This window comes from Arvicanthis niloticus, chromosome 23, assembly GCF_011762505.2.
Source record: "Arvicanthis niloticus isolate mArvNil1 chromosome 23, mArvNil1.pat.X, whole genome shotgun sequence".
Taxonomy (NCBI): domain Eukaryota; kingdom Metazoa; phylum Chordata; class Mammalia; order Rodentia; family Muridae; genus Arvicanthis; species Arvicanthis niloticus.
Window position 1 is genome coordinate 17,788,594 of NC_133430.1, and position 22,801 is coordinate 17,811,394.

General features: G+C 42.9%; 1 protein-coding gene across 11 annotated transcripts in view; it reads left to right on the top strand.

The window, feature by feature from the left end:
* Ttc7b (tetratricopeptide repeat domain 7B) overlaps positions 1–22,801 on the top strand; it is a 219,320-nt gene that overhangs the window by 95,738 nt on the left and 100,781 nt on the right. For 6 of the 11 annotated variants that reach the window (XM_076921409.1, XM_076921413.1, XM_076921419.1 and 3 more), the window contains 5 exons: positions 4,288–4,366; positions 8,736–8,908; positions 16,343–16,444; positions 18,601–18,664; positions 22,079–22,216. In XM_076921409.1, coding sequence (XP_076777524.1) covers positions 4,288–4,366; positions 8,736–8,908; positions 16,343–16,444; positions 18,601–18,664; positions 22,079–22,216 — 556 coding nt within the window. The remainder of the gene's footprint in view (positions 1–4,287; positions 4,367–8,735; positions 8,909–16,342; positions 16,445–18,600; positions 18,665–22,078; positions 22,217–22,801) is intronic. The other 5 variants (XM_076921411.1, XM_076921412.1, XM_076921417.1 and 2 more) reach the window with 1 other exon arrangement.

Here is a 22,801-nt window from a genome sequence, read left to right on the forward strand (position 1 = left end):
TCTATGCCAAATAAACATTAGATGAGGGACTAATAGCTAGAATACATAAAGAACTGTTTTTAAAAAATGACCCCCAGCTTCCCAATCATCCTGTTAGTTAATAGGCGATTGAACTGAGTAGACAAGTCTTAAAACACTGATAGCCAATCATCTTTTGAGAAAGACTTTGGTATCTTTAGCTCTCAAGGAAATGGAAATTAAAGCTGCTTTACATTACATCTCACCTTACTCAGAATGTTATGTTTCATCAACAAAACAGAGGACAACAAATGCTGGTGAGGTTTGTTGACTGTTGGTAGAAATCAGTATAGAGATCCCTCAGCAACCCAAAGACAGAACTGCTATATGACCCAGCTATGCCATTCCTGGACATGTACCCAAAGAACTCTCAAGTCAACAACCACAGATAATTCCATGTCCATGTTTATTGCTGGTATATGCACAGTAGCCAAGATATGTAACCAGTCTAGAGCTCCTTCAGCAGAATAATATATAATGAAAATATATAGATGTACACATGAATACATACATACAGCAGAATTGTATTCAGTTGTGAAGAATAACAAGGTGACATTTGAGGAAGGGAAGGAGAGAATAAGCACGTGTGTGTGTGTGTGTGTGTGTGTGTGTGTGTGTGTGTGTGTGTGTGTGTGAAAGAGATGGGAGAGAGAGTGGGGGGGGAGAGAGAGAGAGAGAGAGAGAGAGAGAGAGAGAGAGAGAGAACATAAGACAGATGAAAGTAGAAAGGGGATTCTGAGAGGGGAAAGAAGGGAAGCACCATTTGGAGAGGGAGGTATCAGCCAGAGGAGGATGGGGAGAACAGGAGGAGGGAAGAGGAGCAATGATGATGATGATGATATATATGCCATAGCCCATTATTTATATGTTAACTTGAAATTTAATTTAAAAAATTGAAAATAAAAAGAGGGAGGGCCAAGTGGTGGAGAGCTGGAGCCTTCTCAGGTGTGCAGATCGCTGTGAGGCTAGCACTGACTCGTAGGAAGGCCACAGAGAGCCCCCAGAAGAATAAGATTATAGAGGACAACAAAAGCAGATAGAAAAGGGAGGAGAGAAGGCATCAGAGTGGGTGGAGGGTAGAGGAGATTGACCTCATTATGAAAAGAGGTGAGTGTGACCAAGTGGAGGCCGAGGGACGCTGCCAGCTCTACCTATTGGGCTGGGCACGGCAGTGGTGCAGGGAGCAGCGGTGGTGTTGCCTGCCAGGCTGAGCGTACAGCAGGTCCTGAACACTGCAGGCCCTTTCCTCCCTGGTCTTAGCTGAGTTGTTGAAGCGGTTCCAACCCTAGGGAAACACACCCAGCACAGAAAGCAAAGTACAGGAGACGACCCAAGTTCTGACACCTTGCCAGAGCCTGTGCTGCTTGATGCTGGCAAAAACCTTACCATAATGAATTCTGACATCATTGCACCATCTCAGTCAAGGGTGTTGAAGTGGAGTAAATGACCTCCTGTCAGGAGTCTGTGGAAACCCTCAGAACCAGGGGAATTCCTTGCCGCTCTGATTTTCAACTTAGAGTGAAAACTTTAAGCAACAGTTTGTTCTAGATATTTAATGGGCCTCAGCATTTTAATGACAAACTAATAGTTTAGAAATATCAAAGCAGTTATGTGGGTTTAGTTCATCTTCCTCGTACTGGAGAATTTCATGGCATTTAGAATGTAATTCTTACATGTTATTTTCCTTTTTTCTTCTTTGCTATCATGATTAAACATTTAGCTTTTCCTTTCCTGTTCAATGGCAAATAGGAAGTGATTAAGGAGTATGTGACTTAAATGTCTGTCTGTTATAGACTACTTGGTGAGAATTGAAGAACTTGGTATTTAGGGTGCTTGTGACTATTTCTAGTATTTAAAATGCGCCACCCCTTCCCTGCTGTCCTGGATGCCGCACTCATCTGACCAGCCCACGGCCTCAGGCCTGCTGCACTGTGAAGCTGCTCTGGACACTGTGTATGAGCAGAATTCTTTTGAGCTGAGGAGAGCTTGATTCTGAATTCTGAAGAACACAGTCCAGGAACAGGCTGGGAAGGCCTAGAGACAGCTCACACGCACTCCAGAATCTTCCTTAGGAAGGCTTCCCCTCACCAAGCTCAGCCTCCTTCTACCTGAAGATGTGCACATTCTTCCAGCAGAGGGCCTCCGTCCTGCATGGGAGAAACCGCAGCCAGCCAGAAAGGGGAATTGGGTTTCTCTCCTCACCATGTATCAGGTAGCTGAGGGCAGAACATCAGGCACAGGGCTTCTTCACCTGGCTTAATGGATTTGCTTTCCAGTTTGAACCAGTACCTAAGGAGCATCTCACTAGCTGTCATCACCAGAGCACAGAATTTACGCTATTTGTGTGTGCGAAGTAATTTGAATATCAGTGCACAGAATACACATCTGAGCTCTCGGATTTGTATTTGTTCTTTCCTCTCAAGCCATTTCTGCTTTATAGAGCGTATTTTTCTTTTGTCTAAGGTGGTGACAGCATGGTGGAAAGCTCCCAGCTTGCTCTCTTGCCAGGCTTAGATCCTGAGCAAACCCTTTCACTTCTGTGTAAGCTCGACTGTGTTGGATCATTTCTGGCTAGAAAATTCTGTGCTTCTATAACTCTATAAATAGTTCATTCTGCAAAGAGGACATGGGAGACGCCCCAAATGACCAGATCCTATTTGTGGCCTTCCCACAGTTACAATATTTAGCTTTGATGTGCTGTTCAAGGTCTAATTTCCACAATGGCAAAGCAGTTCTTTCTGTGGTCTACCAGAGTCTGTAGTGACATCACCTCAGGCATGCCCTTGTTTCATGAGTTTAGAGTGCTGCCCTTTATGTACACAGTGGGCATTGAATTGGTGATATGGAAATGAAACTAGCTGTCATAGCCGTCCCCGTCCCTGTTTAGCTGTGACTTTCTCTCCCCTCATGTTATTCCAGAGCACTGAGCTTCAGCCCAGAGCAACGTGGGTTGCTGCCCATGTACGTGAATCCCATACAAATGGGCGAAAGGACAGGAAGATTAGATTGCATGTTCCCGGGCCTACTCCCTAATTTGTGTTTGTGTCTCCAATGGACTTTCTTAGTGCTGCTTAGAGTCCTAGGCACAGGCTTCTCTTTTTATGCCACCACAAAGCTTATAGCCTGATAGCATCTCATCTGTGTGGGTGAGAGGGCCAGGGTAGTATTTACATACTGAGCCAATCAGCCAGTATCTTAAAAGTTCTGGGCTTGTTGCAAATGAGAACTCAGAAAAGCCTTCACCCCTGTGGTGCTTGCATCTTACAGAAATACATTTTTATCTCAAACCTTTGCATGATTTAAAATGCAACCCAGACATGAGCCAGATACCTTGATCATCTGTCACAGCCTCCAGAGGCTGTGACAGTCTTGCACCTGCTGACCCGTTCTATGGCTTTTTGGAAAGATGATGTGTTCTAATGAGTGTGTTATAAATATCACTGAGTTCTGTCATAGATGGTGGCAGTGCTCAGCATAAAGGAAATGGCTGGGAGGTGTTCCCAGCCAAAGAGGCTAGACCCAGCACTACCAGAGAACAAGTGCAGCCTGGATATATTGGCCAGGATGTTCTAAAGAATGGCTTGTCCTCAGAGGAATGCTTTGCTAGTCTTGTCTTTGTGGAGCATGGAGGATGATGACTGGAACGTGTTTTGATCAAACGCAGGAAGCCCAGGCACTAGTCAGCACACAGTGACGCAGGGGGCCTTTGGCCCTTTGCTTCTTTTTGTCAGTTCAGTGTTGTAGTGTTCATGTGATGGACTTACTAAGCAGTGATTTCTGTTCTGAAAGATGAGAAGTAATTAAATAAGGCCCTCCTTTTTCTCCTTCTACTCATGAATCTCCAGCAAGAAGCTTTATCTACATTGCATTCAGTGCCTTGCTGAGTTGAGTCCTTAACTGCCCAGCATCATCATATCCCTTTTTAATGAAAGTACAGATTCTAGTGGGGGTGGGGCACTGTGAGTATGAAAGCAGACTCTTGTGAGGTATAGCATACCTTTTTCTTTTCTCCTCAGAACTGATTTTTAGATTTTTGTCTCCTTGAGGGAATTCAATTAGGTCGAAAACACACACACACATATACACACAAATTATGTATGTGTGTTAGGTCAGTTTAAAAAAGACAGACTGGTGTGTGTAGAATAATCATTTGCTTGAATTCTAGCCAACAGCTTTTATGTAGATAAAATGCACTGAAATCTGTGTATAAAATACTTGATAATAATACCATGCCAGATGGAAACCATGTCCAATTCTGTGTGTACCCAGGAACTTGACAAGAGGAGTCGGGAGATTTAGAGAGCTTCTCAGAGCTGTGGAGACGAGAACAACACAAAACCTGCGAATGGTGAGTCTGATCCGAGGCTCCCAGGGCATTTGGCTTCCATGTATGTTTACATGACATGTGTCCACATAGACTCTGTACGTGGGTGATTCACCTGCTGTAAGGGTGCATTTCAGTGTTTTAATATTTAATATTTAGTTTCAGAACACTAATCACTCCTCAAGGAAACCCAGACTCATGAGTAGTCCATTCCTGCTCCCATTCCCCAAGCTCTTGACAATCACTTGCATTTCTTTTCTGTGGATTTACCTATTTTGAGCATTTCCTATAAGTAGAGTTACACAGTATGGTCTTTTGTGACCGGTCCCCTTCATTTAGCATCAATTTGTTTAAGATTCTTCTTCCATATTGCCTTGGTATTTTCTTTACATTGCCAAATAATATTCTATTTTTTAAGTCTGTCACATTTTATTCACCCACTTTCTTTTCAGTTGATGGGTATTTGGGTTGTTATGATTAATGCTTCAGTGGGGACATTGTGTACAGGCTTTTGAGTGAGCATGTCTTCTTTCTTTCTCTGTGCTGAGGAGTAGAACTACTGGGCCATGTGAAAACTCTGTTTTGAACAGTTTGAGGAGATTTTGTTTTCCAAAGCAGCTACCCCATTTTACATTCCCACCAGCACTTTTAAGGATTCTGCTTTCTCTACACCCTAACTAGCACTCGTTATCTTTGTGTTTGTAGACATCTTAGTGAGTACCTAGTTAGTCCACGGTAGGACATGCAGTAAGATCCCCAAGTACTGGTTGTTTGGATAATGGTATGATGACAAAACTTAAAAGAGAATTACAAAAGATATTCTTTTTTCATATAAACTGTAGCATTAATCATCAACTCCATGAAGGCCTAGTGCTCACTGTACTAATAAATGTCCTATGTCACAATTGATGTAGCAACCCTATATAAATCTGCAGTCTCTTTTATCTTTTATTAGCCATCTTTGTCCTTAATTGTTGTTGAGAATGTTCATTTGGACAAGGCTGAGAAATTCATATCATGGGAAATGCATAGAGAGCTTCATTTGGGAATCTCCAAGGTTTTAGGATGTAGAGATACATATGGGGCTGGACAGCTAAACAGAAGGATTTCTAGAATATGTTGTTGAACTAGATAAGTAATCTTACATACACTCACACATGCACACACTCACACGATCAAAACTTAAACATTTTATATTGATTTACTTATTTGTCTTGTATTCAGGGAAAACATTTTGATTTTTCAAAGGTCCTTCAAGGCACAAAAACCTGCAATGATTACATGAAAATTTTTGCCAGATATCTTTTGTCTCAAGCTTACTTATTCTCAGACTCCCATAAGGCTTTTCAACTGGTCAATTTGAATTGCTTTAGAAGCACACTGAGGAGAGCAGTGTTTCAAAGTGGAACATTTCTGTTGACCAAGAAAGAGGGGAGGGGAGAGAGAGTGAAGAGAGAAAGAAAAAGTAAGAGAGAAAGGAAGAGAAAAGAAAGATGGAAGATCGGTAGATAGATAGATAGATAGATAGATATAATAGATAGATAAATATAATAGATAGATATAATAGATAGATAGATAGATAGATATAATAGATAGATGATAGATAGATAGATAGATAGATAGATAGATAGATGATAGATAGATATAATAGATAGATAGATAGATATAATAGACAGACAGACAGATAGATAGATAGATAGATAGATAGATAGATAGATAGATAGATAGATAGATATCTTCCATTGTTTTCTTGAGATGACTAGGGAGGAGCCTCCTTGAGTCTATGTGGTATCTGGAATTACCCTTGGACATTTCAGCCATGAGCTGGTATTGTTAACATGAAGGGATACATTTCTCACTTTACATCATTCTGAATCAAAGTATGCCTTTGCTCTCAGCTATGGGATGTTGAAGTCACTTAAACCGTTTCTAATCTGTTGAGTGCTGACCTGAAGCAGTGCATGAGAATTATCTGAGGACCTGTGGTTTGGGTTTTAGTCAAGTGCTTTGCCAATGATGTACATCTCTAGCTCTGTTGAGAGATGCTGAGCTAATCCGTGTCCTCACTTGTCTACAGGATCCACAGTTCCAATGGAGCAGGTCTACAGCAGCGCCAAGGAATTTGATAACTATATGATTCTTTTTACTGTCAGTAACAATTGCAAGATGTTAAAGCTGTTTTGTGAACTTGATTTTATGTGAAAGCATAGCAGAAAGGGATTTAAAAGTATATTTATAGCATTCCACTCCTAGACTTTAATGAAGAGTTTAAACAAATTTTAAACACAAACTTGGACATGAAGGTTCACAATAACACCATTTCTAACAAAAACTGGAAACAAACTGAATGAATGAACAAAATGGGGTACATCCATCTTGTTCAGCAATAAAAGGGTGGATGCTAGTAAAGAAAGAGCAACAGCATGGAGGAGTCCTGTAAATTCTGCACCACACAATAGAAGCAGACCACAGAAGACCCATATTGTACCCATTTCTGTGAGATCTTCTAAACTGGCAAACCCATAAAGGCAGAAAATGCATTGGTTGTTCTCAGGGTTTGAGACTGGCAGACGAGAAGCTGGAGCTTTAAAAGATATAGAGTTTCATTTGGGGTGACAAAATGTCCTGGAAGTAGATAGTTAGGAAGAGTCACAACCCTATGATGTACTAAATGCCGTTGGATCCTGCCCTTTAAGACAGTCTCAAGAGTGGATGTGGGACCAGGGTTCTTTATTCAGCTTTCTTTTTTAACATTTATATCACGGCCATAGTAAGAGGAGAGTGATTCTGTCAGCTGAGGCTTTCAGCAGAAGCCATTCGCTCGTATGACTGCAGTGAGATCAAATGGCACAGAACTGGAGGGCCCAGGGAGGAAGCTCAGGTACTGATTAGGTCCTGGAAATTGTGTTCTTATGAGATCTTTACAGATAGCTCAGCTGGGAATGCTCTAGATGCATTTATTTTCACATTCTTGTAGACATTTAAAGGCAGTGGGTTCTACATGGGGATAATCAAGAAAATTTGCCTTTACCCGGTGGTTCTCAGAAGCTACCAAGCTAATGATTTGCTTGCATTTAAGTTTCCTTGGAGAGTCTTAGGAAGCTTCATATGGATGAAGCCTAAGGAAGTTCTCTTCTGAACACATTTCTTTTAAAAGCTCATTCTCAGGGAGCGGCAGCACTCTGTATCTTCCAAAGAACACAAACCCTAATGGAAAGCCCCATTGCTTGGAGTTTTATTTTGCAGCTCTGAGTGATTGAGGATTGAATTCCTGGGATGCAGAGATTCTGTTTGAAAATGGGGGTTAGGGAGACATGAGTGCACGTACACATATGCACACACACATGCACATGCATACACGCACAGAAGGAAGGAAGGAAGTAATATCAATATTCCTTTATCAACAAGACCCTTCTTTGTATATCTGTAGCTCTTGCATGTCATTTGGATAATGTTCTAGGCAGTGGTATTGCAGAGGATTCAGGAAACATTTTAACCTGCACTGACTAGAAGGAAAAGGTCTGAGTATTTCTGGATTTTCACAAGGAGGTGGAAGATGCCCACTAGCTTTGAAGAAAGCTCTTTCTCGTCAGGAGCTGCAGCCCACATTTTGCCTTCCTGCTATACAAAGCTAGCTTCTAAGCTTTTGAGCTGGGAGGTCTGGATGGACAGAAAGTAGGGCACCCCACTCCCCAAGTGCTGCATCCTGTGGTGGTGTCGTGTGACTAAGGATGCTGGTCCTTTGAGTGTTTGCAGTGTATATATGGCTCTGTTGAGTTTTATTTTGTTTTGTTTTGTTTTCCTTCAGAGATACTGTCATTGAAGTTGAGTCCTGGCTTTCCTCTGGGTTTGAACTATAGCGAGCATCTGCTGCAGGGTGATGAAAACACCTGCAGTTCACCCAAGAGCTCTTAGAAAAGACTTTTTTAGTTATTTGGGGTCTAAAACCTGTTTGGTGTGTATGTAGACTGAGCAGAGATGGCTCAGTGGGTAAGTGCAGGTACTGCTCTTGCTGAGGCTTAGAATTCAATTCCCAGCACCCACCCATGTCACGTGGCCTACAACCCCTGTAATTACAGCTCCATGGGGATCAAACCTCCTGGCTTCACCTGCACTCATGTATGCATGTCCCCCAACACACTTATTCATAATTAAAATAAAATAATAAAAATAAATCCTCTTAAAAAGTGCTCACATGTCTTACCATACTATATTTTCTTTTGCTATAAATGGGTATGATTTTCATATAGAAGTAAACAATTAATTCTGAGTCTTTTAAATTCTGAGTATTGCAATAATGTCTCAAACATAGTGATAACTGATAGATGATACTGATGGAGTGGATGATAGAAAACAGATTAATAATCATGCCATTCTTCTTCTCTGTTCCCAGACAATAGCCAGGCAATTGGCAGAAATCTTGTTACGGGGCATGTGTGAGCAGAGCTACTGGAACCCTCTGGAGGAGCCTCCCTGCCAGTCACCTCTGGATGACCCTCTCCGGAAAGGAGCAAACACTAAAACCTACACCCTCCCTCGCAGAGCCCGTGTCTACTCAGGAGAGAAGTATGGGACTTTATGGCCTTAGCTGGGATGGGACCCTGGGATGGGAAGGGAAGGTGGGAATGTTTAAGGTCAGAGAAGCACAGGCTGGGTTTTGCCCATGTAAATCAGATGAGCATACCTGACGGTTCTGCACAGACCTCAGCACTGTCTGTCACTCTAGCAGGTTCTATATTCGTGAGCAGCCATTCTCTCAGTGCTGTGTCCTTCCTCAGCTGTCAGCTGCTGTGTCACTTCATGGGATTCTCTCTCTCTACTCATCACAGGAACCCCAGCCATGCAGCAGTCAGCAGCCACTGTTTATGGCCAGAGGCAGTAGGCATTCACTTCCTCAGTAATCCCTCCATCATTTAAAAAAGTCTGTTCTAAGCCAAACCACGTATAAGGACAATGAATGATTTGCCAGCAGTTGGGAGGAGATGTCTCTTTAGAACTTACTTATTTTTGTAAGATTTGAATTTGAGACCTGGCTTCCTTAGAGGAAAAGGGGTTGGGGGCTACTGCCTTGTTAGGTCTAAGTCCTCCCTGTCAGGAGGATGGAGGCTGGAGAGGGAGGGGCTGGGAGGAACTCATTCATTTCCATACTACCCCTCAGAGCCCTTGAGTTCCCTCTCTGCCTGTTGTTCAAAGACAAGGCCTGGTGGCCTTTCTAAATCTCTACAAAGAGAAAAGTGACTTGTTGGGGGACTTCTGCAGTGTTGTCACACAGCCAGGGTGCCCTGGGAGCACACCATGGGATAGGCTGCCTGGCTTCTGGCTCCTTATGTGTCATCCGAAATCATGTCACCTCTTTTGAGAGCCCAGTCTTCTTGGGCCAGCAGCTTCTTGTTCCTATTCTGACCCCAGTGTCTCTTCCCTCATAGTCACCTTATACAGTGCATTTCTTATGCAGACTTAGACAAGGGGCCACATTCCTGAATTTTCCCTGTGACTTCTCTAATTTAGTTTTGATCTTCCCTTTTCCAGCCATGCTAAACAACTACCTGAGTTACAAGCTATGCGTCCCCTCAGCCCTTGTCTAGATTCATGAAACACCTGTTCTGGCAGTCCCCTAGCTCACTATGGAGCATGGACTCCCCCGTGAGGGACTATCCAGAAGCAGATTGAAGATTCAAGTTTTAAGTGATTTTTACATCGTTAAAATAAAGTCCAGGTTCATTTCCCACTTTAGAGGCTTCTGAATGTACACAGTTTTACCAAGTACACAGAGGTTCTCTGTCACTATCTTTCTCATCCAGTGACACCTGGGTGGAGCTCTGTCCCAGCACAGCCTTACCTCAGAGACAGAAACACGCACATTTCACCGGTCTCTTTGGTGTTTCCTAAGTTGTTGTCCTGTCACTCCTTTGACACCATTCTGATGTCAGCTTTCTGTTGATGTTAGGAGGATTCTGGGAGGTGGTCCTACAGTACGTTACAAGCTGAATTTCATACAGATACACACGATCTGTTTGATTTCTGCCTATAACTCACATGTAAAGGACTAAGTCCAGCTCTCTGACTTAGAGTATAGATTTCATTGGCTTGCAGTACATGCATAGTTATGAATGCATCACCGAAGTCCGGTTGAAAGGACCTCACTACTCTAAAAGTAATACCCAGCACTCTGAGCTGTTGCTCCTCCCAGTCTCTTAAACTCCTGTGCATTTGTGGATCTGCTTGCTCATTTATGCCAGAAATACATTTTTAAAAGCACTGGGGGAAAAAAAAAAGCACTGGAATTTTGATAGGAATTGTCTTGAACTTATAACTTGTGAAACAGTGCAAATAATACTGCATTTTAATCACATTAAAATACAGTGTTAAACCTTCTGGTCTGTGAGCAACAGATGGTTATTTATTTATGCTTTTAAAATCACTTCAAAAATGGCTCTTAGTTTTCAGGGTTTAAGGTCTGTGTTTCTTTTGTTACACACATTCCTAATTTTTTGGTTATGTGCATGCACAAGTCTTTTTTCCTTTGCTTTGAAAGTGGGTGTGTGCTGGTTTTAGTTTTTATTGTAAAGGATACAATCTAGAATTATTTGGGAAGAGAGAACCTTAATTGAGGAACTACCTAAATCATCCTGGTCTGTGGGCATATCTATGGGACATTGTCTAGATGGCTAATTTATATAGGAGGGCTCAGTCCACTGTGGGCAGTGCCATCCTTACCTAGCTGGCTGTGGAAGAAAGTTAGTTAGGCATGACCATATGAGAGCATGAGCTGAGAACAGCCAGCAAGCAGCATTCCTCCATGGTTCTTGTCTCCAGATTCCTTCCATGGGTTCTTGCCTTGACTTCCCGTAGAGTTGGAGTGTGACCTAGGAGCTGTAAGATGAAGTCAAGCCTTTCTTCCTTAAGTTGCTTTTGATCATGGTTTTTATGACAGCAGCAGAGAAGCAAAACTAGAACAGGGTGCTGGGGGGCAGAACCCAGAGCAGTAGTGTAGTACTGTCTCGTGCATCAAGTCCAGTCTGTGTTACCCATATGCTCTTGGATATGTGGCCTTCCACTGGAGCATGGTTAACATACCAGGGCCCACACCCTTAAAGAAAACTGTCTTTTCCCCAGCAGCTATCAATTGCCATTAGCTCCTTGAGCAAGGAACTCAGTACTTACACATTCCTCTTAACATAAAGGTGGTAAAGTTGATGTCGGCCCTCATAGATCAGCTTGTCATCAGTATGACCTCTTCTGTTCATTCTTAACTACACTTTATAACTAGTCACTGCAAGAATATGGAAGAAGCATTGATGTTGTGGAGACCCTCTCTCAAGTCTCGGGAAGTCACGACCACCCATAAACTCTCAAGACACTGTACCTGGATGCAATTAGCAGAGGTTTATTAGGGAGAAAGTTGGCTAGCCACGGTACAAAACTGCTCGTCCACGCAGCAACAGAATTTTGACAAAAAGCCAGCAAGCTGAGGGATTTTTTTTATAGCATGGGGTGGGGAAAGGAAGGAATTTTCGTGCGGTTACACATGATTGGTTGATTTACAAATTTTGAACATCAGCAGGCTGTAACACTGGGAAAACCTCAAGGTGGGGGGGGGGGCGTAACCAAGAACAGTGGAACATTTCAGAGGAATCCACCCTAAATGATTTAGAGCCACTTGAAAATCACTCTGCATACTCATTCTTCTCAAAAATGTAGTTTTACCATGTCACTGTGCCCTACCCTGTCATTACCAACTATTTCAGGTTAACTATTTCTCACTTGCCATAGCCCCACCCTGAGGCTTGAGGAATGTTAATCCAGCAAGTGTCCTCTGATTCAGGGATAATGCCCTCCACCCGGAATGTGACCTGTGGCAGTGAAAACCTGAAATCTTACATCCAGTTTCGCTTTCTGGAACTTGCATTCTTTTGCTCAGGTTTAGGGTAAAGAAAAAGCCTATATATATTTCATAAAATGGTCTTTATAAGTTTTCACTCTACAGTTGTATTTTGATATTATATATTACAACCTTGCTGAATTTGCTAATTTTTTTTTTTTTTTTTTAGTTTCCTTAGGCTATTCTGTCATCTGTAAATAGATAATTTTACTCATTCTTTTCAAAGCTAGGTATTTTTTATTTCATTTTCTTTCTTAGACGTATTACTCCTCCATTACAGTGTAGATAGAAGTGATAAGAGAAAACATCCTTTTCCAGTTGATCTTAAGACAAGGAAAGTAGCCAGTGCCTTTCAGGTTGATGCCAGCGTTTGCTGTAGGCTTTTGTAGATGCTCTATGCGGATTGAAAACAATCCCTCTGGCTCCTAGGCTGTTGTCTTTATCATGGACTATTGAATTTTGTCAGGTGCCTTTTCTGTATTTGTTCAGCTAATTGTGGGGTTTGTCCCTGATTACAGTGCCTTTCACTCATTGATTTTCAGATGTTGAACTAGCCTTGCATCCCTGGGATAAATACCATTAGATCATAGTGTACAGTGTTTTAAAATTTGTTTTGGGGTTCTGTATTTTTTTCTTGGAAATTTTTACACCTGCATTTCTAAAAGATATTGTCCTATAGTTTTCTTATAAAACCTTTGTCTTTGGGGGCATCTGGATAATTTTAGTCATATAAAAAGAGTCAGGGATTATTTCTTTTCTTTTAAAAAAGAACTTGAGGGATTGGTATTAATTGTCTTGAAATATCACGTAGGATTTGCTGCAGAGCATCTGTCCTGGCTTTTCTTGTGTGTGGCTTTTCTTGGAGCTCCTTGTTATGTGTCCTAGTGAATCTGCCTTAGTGATTTGTATCCTTGTATAAGTTTGGCTCTCTCGTCAGAGCCATAGTTTTTCACCATATACCTTCCTAGTCAGCCATGTTTCTTTTTCCTGTGGAGTTCCTTGTTACATTCTATCTTTTCTCATGTTTCTTTTTCCTGTGGAGTCCCTTGTTACATTCTATCTTTTCTCATGTTTCTTTTTTCTGTGGAGTCCCTTGTTACATTCTATCTTTTCTCTGGCTCCTTTCTGCCTTTGGGGGTTGGGAGCAGACTACCTGTCCACTGAAAACCTGTCATTTGTTTATCTCTTTGAAGAACCAACCTTCTGTTTTATTTATTTTATCTGTTTTGAGTCTGTTCTGTGTTTCATTAATTTCCACACTAATCAACTTTCAGCATTCTGAATTTGTATGTGCACAGCCTCTTCTTTAGTTGGTATTTTAGTAGAGATAGAAACACACTAGGCTTCTGCTTGTGTGGTGTTCCTTTACTACCGTAGTGAGGCTAACTGTCTAACACAGCAGCAGTTGAGGCAGGGTGGTGCCACTGTCTTCTAGCTGGCTCATTAGGTGTTCAAACTTTAGTTTGGTCAATAGCCCCAAACTCTCCTTCTCTGTTCAGACTTATAGTTGAGGTTATAACTTGTTAAGCTCTTTCATTTGTAAACTTCTCACTCAAGACATTTTTAAGATATATAGATATGTCACTCAAGACATATCTAAATGCAACCTTGGGCATTTAGATATGTGAAGCGGTATACAAATAAAACATTTACTGACAAATTATCAAGAAATTGATTTTAAAACAATTGTTTAGGGTGCATATAATTTACCCTTTATTGAAAGTTGAAAACAAATTGGTGTCTTAATCAGATGGATGTACTAATATTTTTACATGAAGAATAAAATCTTAATTGAGTTTTTGATTCTGTGGGACAGAGAGAGAGCCTCTTTAGCATTCTTCAGAGTCTATCAGTATTTTGGCTTCATAATTGTTGATTCTGCCACTTGGTATAAATACATAGTATAAAGTGGATGCAGTATGTCTGGGGCTACCTCAGAAATTATTGGATATTCTGTCCTCTTCTCAAACCAAAATTCATAGAACAGGTTTTTTTTTTTTTGCAACTCGAATCAGAAACTCAAACAGTAGTTTTAAAACCAAACCCTCTAATATAACAATATAGACTAATTTTGCGCTTACATGCTGAGGAATGACCGTTAAAAAAACATTAAAAGTCTTTATTTCTGTAATTAAGCCATTATGTTTCTAGAAGAGCATAGAGCTTTGTATGTATGGTACAAATACTGTAATTTGTGATGAATGTTAACAGTGTGTATGTGTGTTGTGTTCAGAACATTGTGATGTATGTTAACAGTGTGTATGTGTGTTGTGTTCAGAACATTGTGATGAATGTTAACAGTGTGTATGTGTGTTGTGTTCAGAACATTGTGATGAATGTTAACAGTGTGTATGTGTGTTGTGTTCAGAACAAAGGCTGCAGTAAGGTTCTTGGTGCCTGGGACATTGTGTTTGTTTGTGTTTGATTTTGAATTAACTTTGGTCACTGCACTCAAACATTTTACTGTTGCCAGATTTTCTATGACTCTCAAATTCAGTTTTATGAGTCTATGAGGTTACACCTCATAGCCTAAAAACTGTAGTTTAGGTATCTCAGATTCTTCTAGCTCCAGCAAACCAAAATGACCATTCCGCGTGGTGGCCAAAATGGGCTGCCCTAAAAACCAAGGTCCCCAAAAGCTCTGCCCTCACTGTACCCAAATGTGAAGGGGAGGCTATGCTCCTGTCAAGAGATGGGAATGGTGGTCTGTTGTAGGCCTTTGCCCTCTGGGTCTTTTTGTGAGGGTGCCTGCTTTGGCATATTTAGTTTTAGGGTAAGCTTAACTGCTGGGATGCTAAGTGGATGAAAAGCAAGCAGTGGCTTTCATTGAGGTGAGTGTGTATGTATGACAGCATGCTGCTCAAAAAGCAGACACTAACAGAGCCCTCCCAGGCGCCAACTGCTCCTGTCCTGATGACTAGCCCAGGGATTAGTCCGGCGGTGGTTTTTTGTTTTACTTTTGCTTATTGTGTGTCCAAGTAAGTGTGTGCCTGCCAAGGCCAGAGCACACCTTGAAGAGTCAGGTCTCGTCTTCTCCCATGTGGATTCTAGGGACCACACTCAGGTCCTCTGGTGTGGTGGCATGTTCCTTCACCTGCTGAATCATGTCCCCAGCCTTTTGTCCGGTTTTGCCACGCTGTGTGTCTGGCATGGTGACACACCTGTAAGACCAGCCTGGACAGCAGCATAGTGAGACTCCATTTCAAAATAAACAAGCCATTGTGTCCTCTTCAACAATGGTCAGTCGTTTTGTTCCTTTATAGAAACTCTTGTCCGATGTTCCATGTGAACAATTCACACAAGAGTTTTCCATGTCTCAGTAGTTTATTTTCAGTGTTGTATGCTATTCTGTTTTATAAATGTCAGTGTGCTGGCCTGTTCCCTTATGGCCATTGGAGTTATTTACCTGTTCTGTTTGGGACTAATAGAAGCTGTGGTGTATGTCCCTCAGTATATATTCATGTGTGTTTTTCCTTTCATCCTTGTAAAAGCATGTTTGATGGCTTGGATACTTACATGCATATTAGACTAGAAAATTACCACAAACAAAGCAGGAGATTAAACACCACCATCATGCCTATAAGTGACTAATGAGAAGGTAGTGAATGAGTACTCTTGAATTCAGGTCTTGGGGTGTCCTCCCTGGGAGATAAAGGAGAAGGAGCCAATCTCCTGGGTAATGCCTTGGCTCTGGACCTTCTAGTGGGCTGTGCAGAGGTTTGGAAAGACAATGAACATCACAAGGTCAGGGTGACTTTTGCTGGCAGAACTCTTTGTTCTCCACACTTTTCCCTTAAAGTCATTATGCAGAGAGACCTGCCCCCTCCCCAGGGATGCATTTCTAGGGATGTGAGATGACAAGGTGTCATCAGGAGGCTGAGGTGGGAGAGTTAGAGCCTATCTGATCCCTGCATTGAGGAACACTTTACAGAGCCGGGCTGACCTGATGAAACCCCTCCCCCCCCTTATTGTCATAGGGAGTTGCTGATCCATATGAATTGACAAAAAGGAGAGAGCTGTGGGGAGGTCCGTGTAGTCTTCAGGCTGAACCTGCTGCCCCTGCTCAAGTTGCTCTCCATTACTAATTGAAATCCCCTTTCCTTCTCTGGGCTCATCAGCTGGATCATGATTGAATCAGCGTCCAGTGCTGCTCCAAAAGCCACACAGAGTCACAGTCACTCCCCAGGGACCACTACTTTACACAGCCACTTCCACCTCAGGTGACAAGATAGCTAAAATACAGTCGGATAGCTTGACTCATTTTCTCTGTTCTTATTTGCTTGTTTTTGCTTGCTCTAACAACTGTATATAGCAGGGGAACATTTTTTTAAAAAATTACTTGGCAGCTTTAGAAAAAAAGGTAACTGTCAGTGCCTTGAGGGACCTCCTTCCCTGAGTCCTACAAAACTACAAGATACACTGATGAGTTTATCCAAACTAAAGAAATGGGCAGGTTGCCTGGAGGTCATCCCTGGAAGGTCATGGCTAGGCTGAGCCTGGAAACCTCTCATCCTCAGCCTCTCCCTGTGCCTGCTGGATCTTGGGAGCTAGTCCCATGGTCTAATGGTACCCTGTCCTCATACAGCTCCCTGTGGATCTAGCCCTCCATCTTCTTACTCTCCAGAACTGAGGCCAGGGCACAACAGGATCTCCGCCTGAAGTATTTGGGCCTCAGAGAAGAAAATGTCCCAAAAGGACGGCCCCGATAGTTTTGACTACCCATCCTGAGCTCTACCTTGTATGCGCAAGGAAGAAAAGAACTGACCAGAAATGGCTCTCAGGAAGGCTCAACTGTTCTGAGGGAACATTTCGGCATGTTTTTCAAGCTTGTTTCTCTGTATCTTCCACTTTTTGTCCCCAGCCCTGGAGCTTCCTAGAGTCCATCCATCTGTCATACAAGAAAGGCCCAGGAAGTGGAATTAGATGCAGTTAATGCGCTGCTTGTTAGCAACTCTGGTAAAAATAACACAACCTAGCATTTAAGTAGACTGGATGGCTCAGATGGAATTTGGAGATTATCCATGGACTGAATTGGCTGGTGTTAAGTCATAATTAGCACGGCTTGGGCTCTCTCTTTTCAATTAGTCTGAACAATACAGGACTAGCTAGCTATTAGAAAAATGATTCAGGCCTGCTCATTTATTTACAAGGTCCCAATTGCATGTAAGCATGGCCAGGAGATCAGGGAATAATAAAAAGTGTTCTGTTTTCTGAAAACCCAGAATACCATAAGCTGACTCCTCAAAGAAGCTTTGGCTCCAGGCCCAGAATCCCACTGTCCATTCCATGGCCAGCCTTGCTGAAGCCCTGCTTGGCCCTAGCAATACCCACAGGCAGAGTTGTGCAGGAGGACCAGGCACTAGACTTCCCGGATTACTTCCGTGTTCTCTGCTGCAGCAGAAAGAGAACAAGGATTTATAATTACCCCCCCCCCCCCCAAAATGTGGGATTTTACCTTTTTCTTTTTTAATTTGAGGAAAGGAAATCTCAATTAAATGATTGTTAGGTTGTTTTCAGGAAGGTATAAATTTAGTCCTTATTTAGTTATCATCAAAATAAGCAATGGCTTGTTTTGGTTTTGGCCAAGTTTATTTTTATTTATTATAAACTTATTTTCATTTCTCAGGGAACAAGTTGTTTGGCCCAGTTGGTAATAATATGCAGAATTGTACTCCAGAGTCTAGAGCTCTAGAGGGGGTGGGGGTGCTGCCCGTGCCTACAGAGCCAAGGCCTGGGGTATGAGGGTGAGGGCTGGGGTGGGTTTGGGTTTTTATTGTTTCCTAATCCTCAGCAACACTGAGCTTTAGAGCTTTTTCTTTTTGTCTAAGATTTTAGGGTTCAGCCAAATACCATGAGATAGATTAACAGAGACTGCTCGTGCACGCTGCCCCAGAATGAGACAGGTGTTTAAGTTAAGATAGCTCACAAATTTCTTCAGTATTAGGATGCATGTTCAGTCCCTGAAGCCACTCCTACCCTTTCATCAGAATGGCAAAATAAGTTGCAGTAGTTAGCAGGAAGCCGGTAAGACAAGAGCCTTTGTGAAGGACGCCCTATTATGTATGTTGTCCTTGTCATTTGTACTGACTTCACTCTCTGCCTCTGTAATAGTACATATGTTATTTGGGCTTTTAACTTGAGTTTTTCTTGTTTTATGTCACCCGTCTGCTTGCCATTAAAATGTATAGCTGAGATGTATTAATTCCACAGATTGCCATAGAAATGAGCAAACTAATCCAAGTGCCCAAATTACACAGTGTTTTTCATGGACTCTATATAAAAATGGAGATGCTTTTAGCATTGTGCTTTGCTTATAGTAGTGTATCTCTTGTTATTTCAAAAGTGCCATCTACCAAAGTTGGTTTTCTTTATGCAGCATTTTTTGTCCTCAAGAAAATACTGAAGAGGCGCTGCTGTTACTGCTCATTAGTGAATCTATGGTAAGTGGAATGTGATTTCATTGCTTTTTCCCCAGTCCCAAGAATCCCTTTCTTGTTGTGGCTATTCCCTCATTATGATGATTTTTGGTCTCGAGAAAACTTTCCAGAAGGAATGCCTACGTGGAGGGAAAAGCAGTGGGGGTTTAAAAAGAAAAATGTCTCTGAATCCCCAGACAGCTGGCACGTTCCTTGGTCACCTTGAGTTCTACAACAGTAGAAAGGGTTTTTGGTTTATCCATCTGCCAAGTATGATTGGGTATCAGCACTCTCACGTATAAGGAAACCCTGGTGAAAATGGTCCCCAGAGGAAAACTGTCCAGGGAGAGCACACTGTGCATCATTGCCTCAGTGTGCAGGGTATGAAGACAGCGCCTAAGTGGATCACTTGTGAGCACATCTACCTCTACTTTCCTGGCAGGAGCTGGATGGAACTTTCTAGTGTTCTCACCCTGCTCTCTCACCTCCTCCTGATCCTAACCCTACAGAATCTCAGGCTGTGGGGATGCCCTTGCCTTGCTTTGGTCGGGGGTGTTCTGGCCAGACCAATAGCATCCTTTGAAATTCACTCTCAGTGTTTGGCCAAGATATTGACCTTTGGTCTAAACAACATACTTGTTGTCTCTGGGGCTTCTGTTCTGTATAGCATAAGGATCCCAACCCTGGCTTGGTGCCTTGGGGATGCTGTAGTGAAGTAATTAGAACTACCACAGGCCAATGGTGTGTGCCCAGCACTTGAGCAGAAGCACAGGTTGCTAGAAGCCCCAGGGGTTTTCTGTCTAATTCCCTCTTTTTATAAATGAAGACTTGAGGCCAGAGTAAGCAAGGGAACACCTATTGTGTTGGTTTGCTGCCCCTGTGTGTAAGTTGTATGGCTCCCTCCTCAGAGATTTCAGCCCATCAGGCTGACCATAGAGATAAAAATAATCATCAGGAAAGCAAGAGATGTGCCCACCCTCAGTGTGGTGCTGAATTGGAGGTGAGAAATATGCTAGGTGACTGTGGACAGAGGGCCAGAAGAGGGATGCTAGGAAGAGATGGCTAGCACAGGCTAGGGCTTCAGCGTATGTAACCCTCTTGCCTCGGGTTAAAGCTTGGGGTTTTCTTGTTCTGCAGACTGGCCCAGAGGTGTTTACAGGGGCAGACTGCTTGAGTTACCACTGCTTTCGACTGGGCCACTGTTGACGTCATTGGGCTCACTTCCTCTCTGGGAAGCTGGTTGCCCTGGGTTCATCTTTCCTTGACCATCAGCTTGTAACTCAGGATGGTGTCATTTATAGTCCCTGCTCTGCCTTGGCAGTGTCAGAGAAGGCACATAGGGGAGAATGCTGGCAGTGGCTCAATGATCATTTTTTTCTCAAGTGAGCAAGACTGACTGCTTACTTACTGCTGTGTCACTGGTTTGTGAGGGCAGCTCCTGTCAGTGTAGTGTCACTGTAGTGGACACTTTATAACCTGGCCGTTAATTTCTCCCATGCAGATGTGATTGGTCATGGTGTTATCCCTTTGGTGGGCTACTGAATAACTGTGAGATCAGATGCTCCGATTTGGAATTTGGAAAACATTGCCACATGTCTACAGCACGTGCATCTCGTGTGGTATAGATGTTGTAGAGTGACATCTTCAGCTAAGCTGTTCCTTCACAGAAGTGATAGGCACAATGATATTCGTTGTTGAGACCCTTTGAGGCAGTCAGGTTTGCCTCCATGGTATTCAGTTTCTGGAACCATCTTTTCAGGGACAATGAAATCCTATGACGTTACAACTGCCCAACTGACTGTCTATAACCCTCTTCTATATGAAGTTGCCCTAGGGGGCTTTCCTTCTCAGTATCCCTTGGAACTTTGATTTCTTTCATTTGGGGGACAGATAATTCATATGCTCAATTTCAAAACCAAAACAGGAACTAACCTGTTCTTTGGATGTCTGGGAAAATTATATTCTTTCTTAGCTCCGATTTTAACTTAGAAGCATCAGCTTCTCTACCATCTTTCCACCTGCCAGGAGTCATTTGAAAGTGCACCACTTCTCACTGCATAGCAAATTACTTTTCTCCTAGAGGCAGAGGTTATTAGCAGTGTGTCTGTTTAACCTCATCCAGGTCAGGACTCTGGGTATCTGCCTAAGGTTCTAGGTTATAGCTTTCCCATGCTGTCTGGAAAGAAGACACATTAAAAATAACTTGAAAACCTCTCCTACATCGTAACTGAGCTGTTTGTTTTGTTTTCTTCCAGGCATTGGTCTGAGTAGAGAAAATTTATAGAAAATGAATAAGCAGAGACCATTTACAGCAGGCCTCCTTCCTTCAGAGCATCTTTTGCTGGCTCAAAAGGAGCTGCGTAAAGAAAACTTAGAATGAACTCTTCAAAAGCAGGCTTGTTTTCCTAAAAGATGACTCACTTTGTAGGAAGTGGCCTGTTCTATATAGTCTCATTTGGCTTTGACATTTAAGAGCCAGGAGTTTTCAAGTGAGTAAGTTCTGATGGGTGGCTGAAACTAAATGCCTTGGACACACAGAAATAAGGCATTTTGCCTCATTAGCAAGAGAGAAGGTGTATGTGTGTGTGTGGCCTTTCTGAATGCCAGGCAGGAAGATAAACATCAGCCTGGGGGCCAAGTGACCCCAGAACCTCAACACTATTCTCAAATGGAACACTTCTCAGACAGGCATGAGTGGAGACTATTTATTAGCAGAGCTGCAGGTGGGGGAAGCAGGCAGAAATCTAACTTCAGCGGTTTAGAGCTGCCTATTAGGGGAAGAAAGAGAAAATGAGATAGCTATCAAGGCGCTATCTGTTTGGTGTATCTGGAGGAATCCATGGAGAAATTAAGTTTTAGAAGCAATGAAAAGATGTTGGTGTGAAGAGCTTTTTGGATGGACGGCATGGGAAAGCTCAGCTGTTCTGATGGATGATGTCTGCTAAGCAGTAGACACATGAAATTGGCCAGTGTTCTCTTGAGTCCTCTGTGGCAAAGTGAAAATTGCTCACTTCTTGTCTTGTAAGTCTGTTCTGTGCTTCCATTTAGAAGACTGAATTAGTCTTTGTGACCGGTCTGCTCCCATGGAGGTGTCATGCAGGGATCTGAGTGTCAGTGACTGAGGAAGGTTTGATCACCTCTGCAGGATGGGAAGTGCCACGCTGGGGATGCTCTCCTCTGCATAGGGTGGAAGCCAGATCACAGAAAGACATGGGGGTGGGGTGGGGGCTCACTTGTGGCTGTGCAGCCCTGCTGAGAAGCTTACATTTGGCCTCCAGTGTTGAGTCAAACCATAGTCTATGCCTGAGGTGCTCTGGGGACTTTGGATGTATGACTTGAGGCGACAGATTTGTTACTTACTCCTGCCCTGTGAGGCAGGAGAGCCTAGGTAGCCTCTTTGCCACATGACAGTGCTTCTCTTTTTTATGTCACCTTCAGGCCAACCGAGATGCTGTGCTGAGCAGGATTCCTGAACACAAGAGTGACCGTCTCATCAGTCTGCAAAGCGCATCTGTGGTCTATGATTTACTGACCATTGCTCTTGGAAGAAGAGGCCAGTATGAGATGCTGTCAGAGGTACAGCTGCTAAGTCTGGCTGCTTTCCAAGTGCAGAGGGGAGGCGGGGGGCGGGGGGGAGGCAAGATGACTTGAAGAGGGACCTGGTTCTTTGTTCCCTTCTGCCAGTGGCATATGTCATTGGACTAGTTATTAATCTTTGCTCTCCTGTGTGACTGGGCTAAGTGGTTAGTCTGTGATGGCAAGCTTCTTTCTCTCAGCGGACCGTACCCTCCAGGCTGTGTGTAGGAGGACGGCAGTTCCCAAAGTAGTCTCTTTCCCAGATAATATCTATCATAACCAAAGAGTCTCTGATGCTGCTTTCTTCAGAAAAGTTTCCTTTAAACTATGACTGTAACTCCTGATAAATGCAGTTTAAGTCACAAGTAACTTGAGATTGGCTAGTAGAAACCATTGCATGTCAGAAAGGCACTGTCTTTGCTTAGAGTGCTGTGCCTCCTCAGAAGTAGACTGGTAGATCCCAGAGCTTGGGAAGGGGCCGTGATGTTCTCACCCCCTCTACTAGGAAGCACTCAGGACAGACATGTGATGTTTTGGTTTCATGTGAGGTTAGTTCATCTGAGCCAGGGTTATGAATTATTAAGC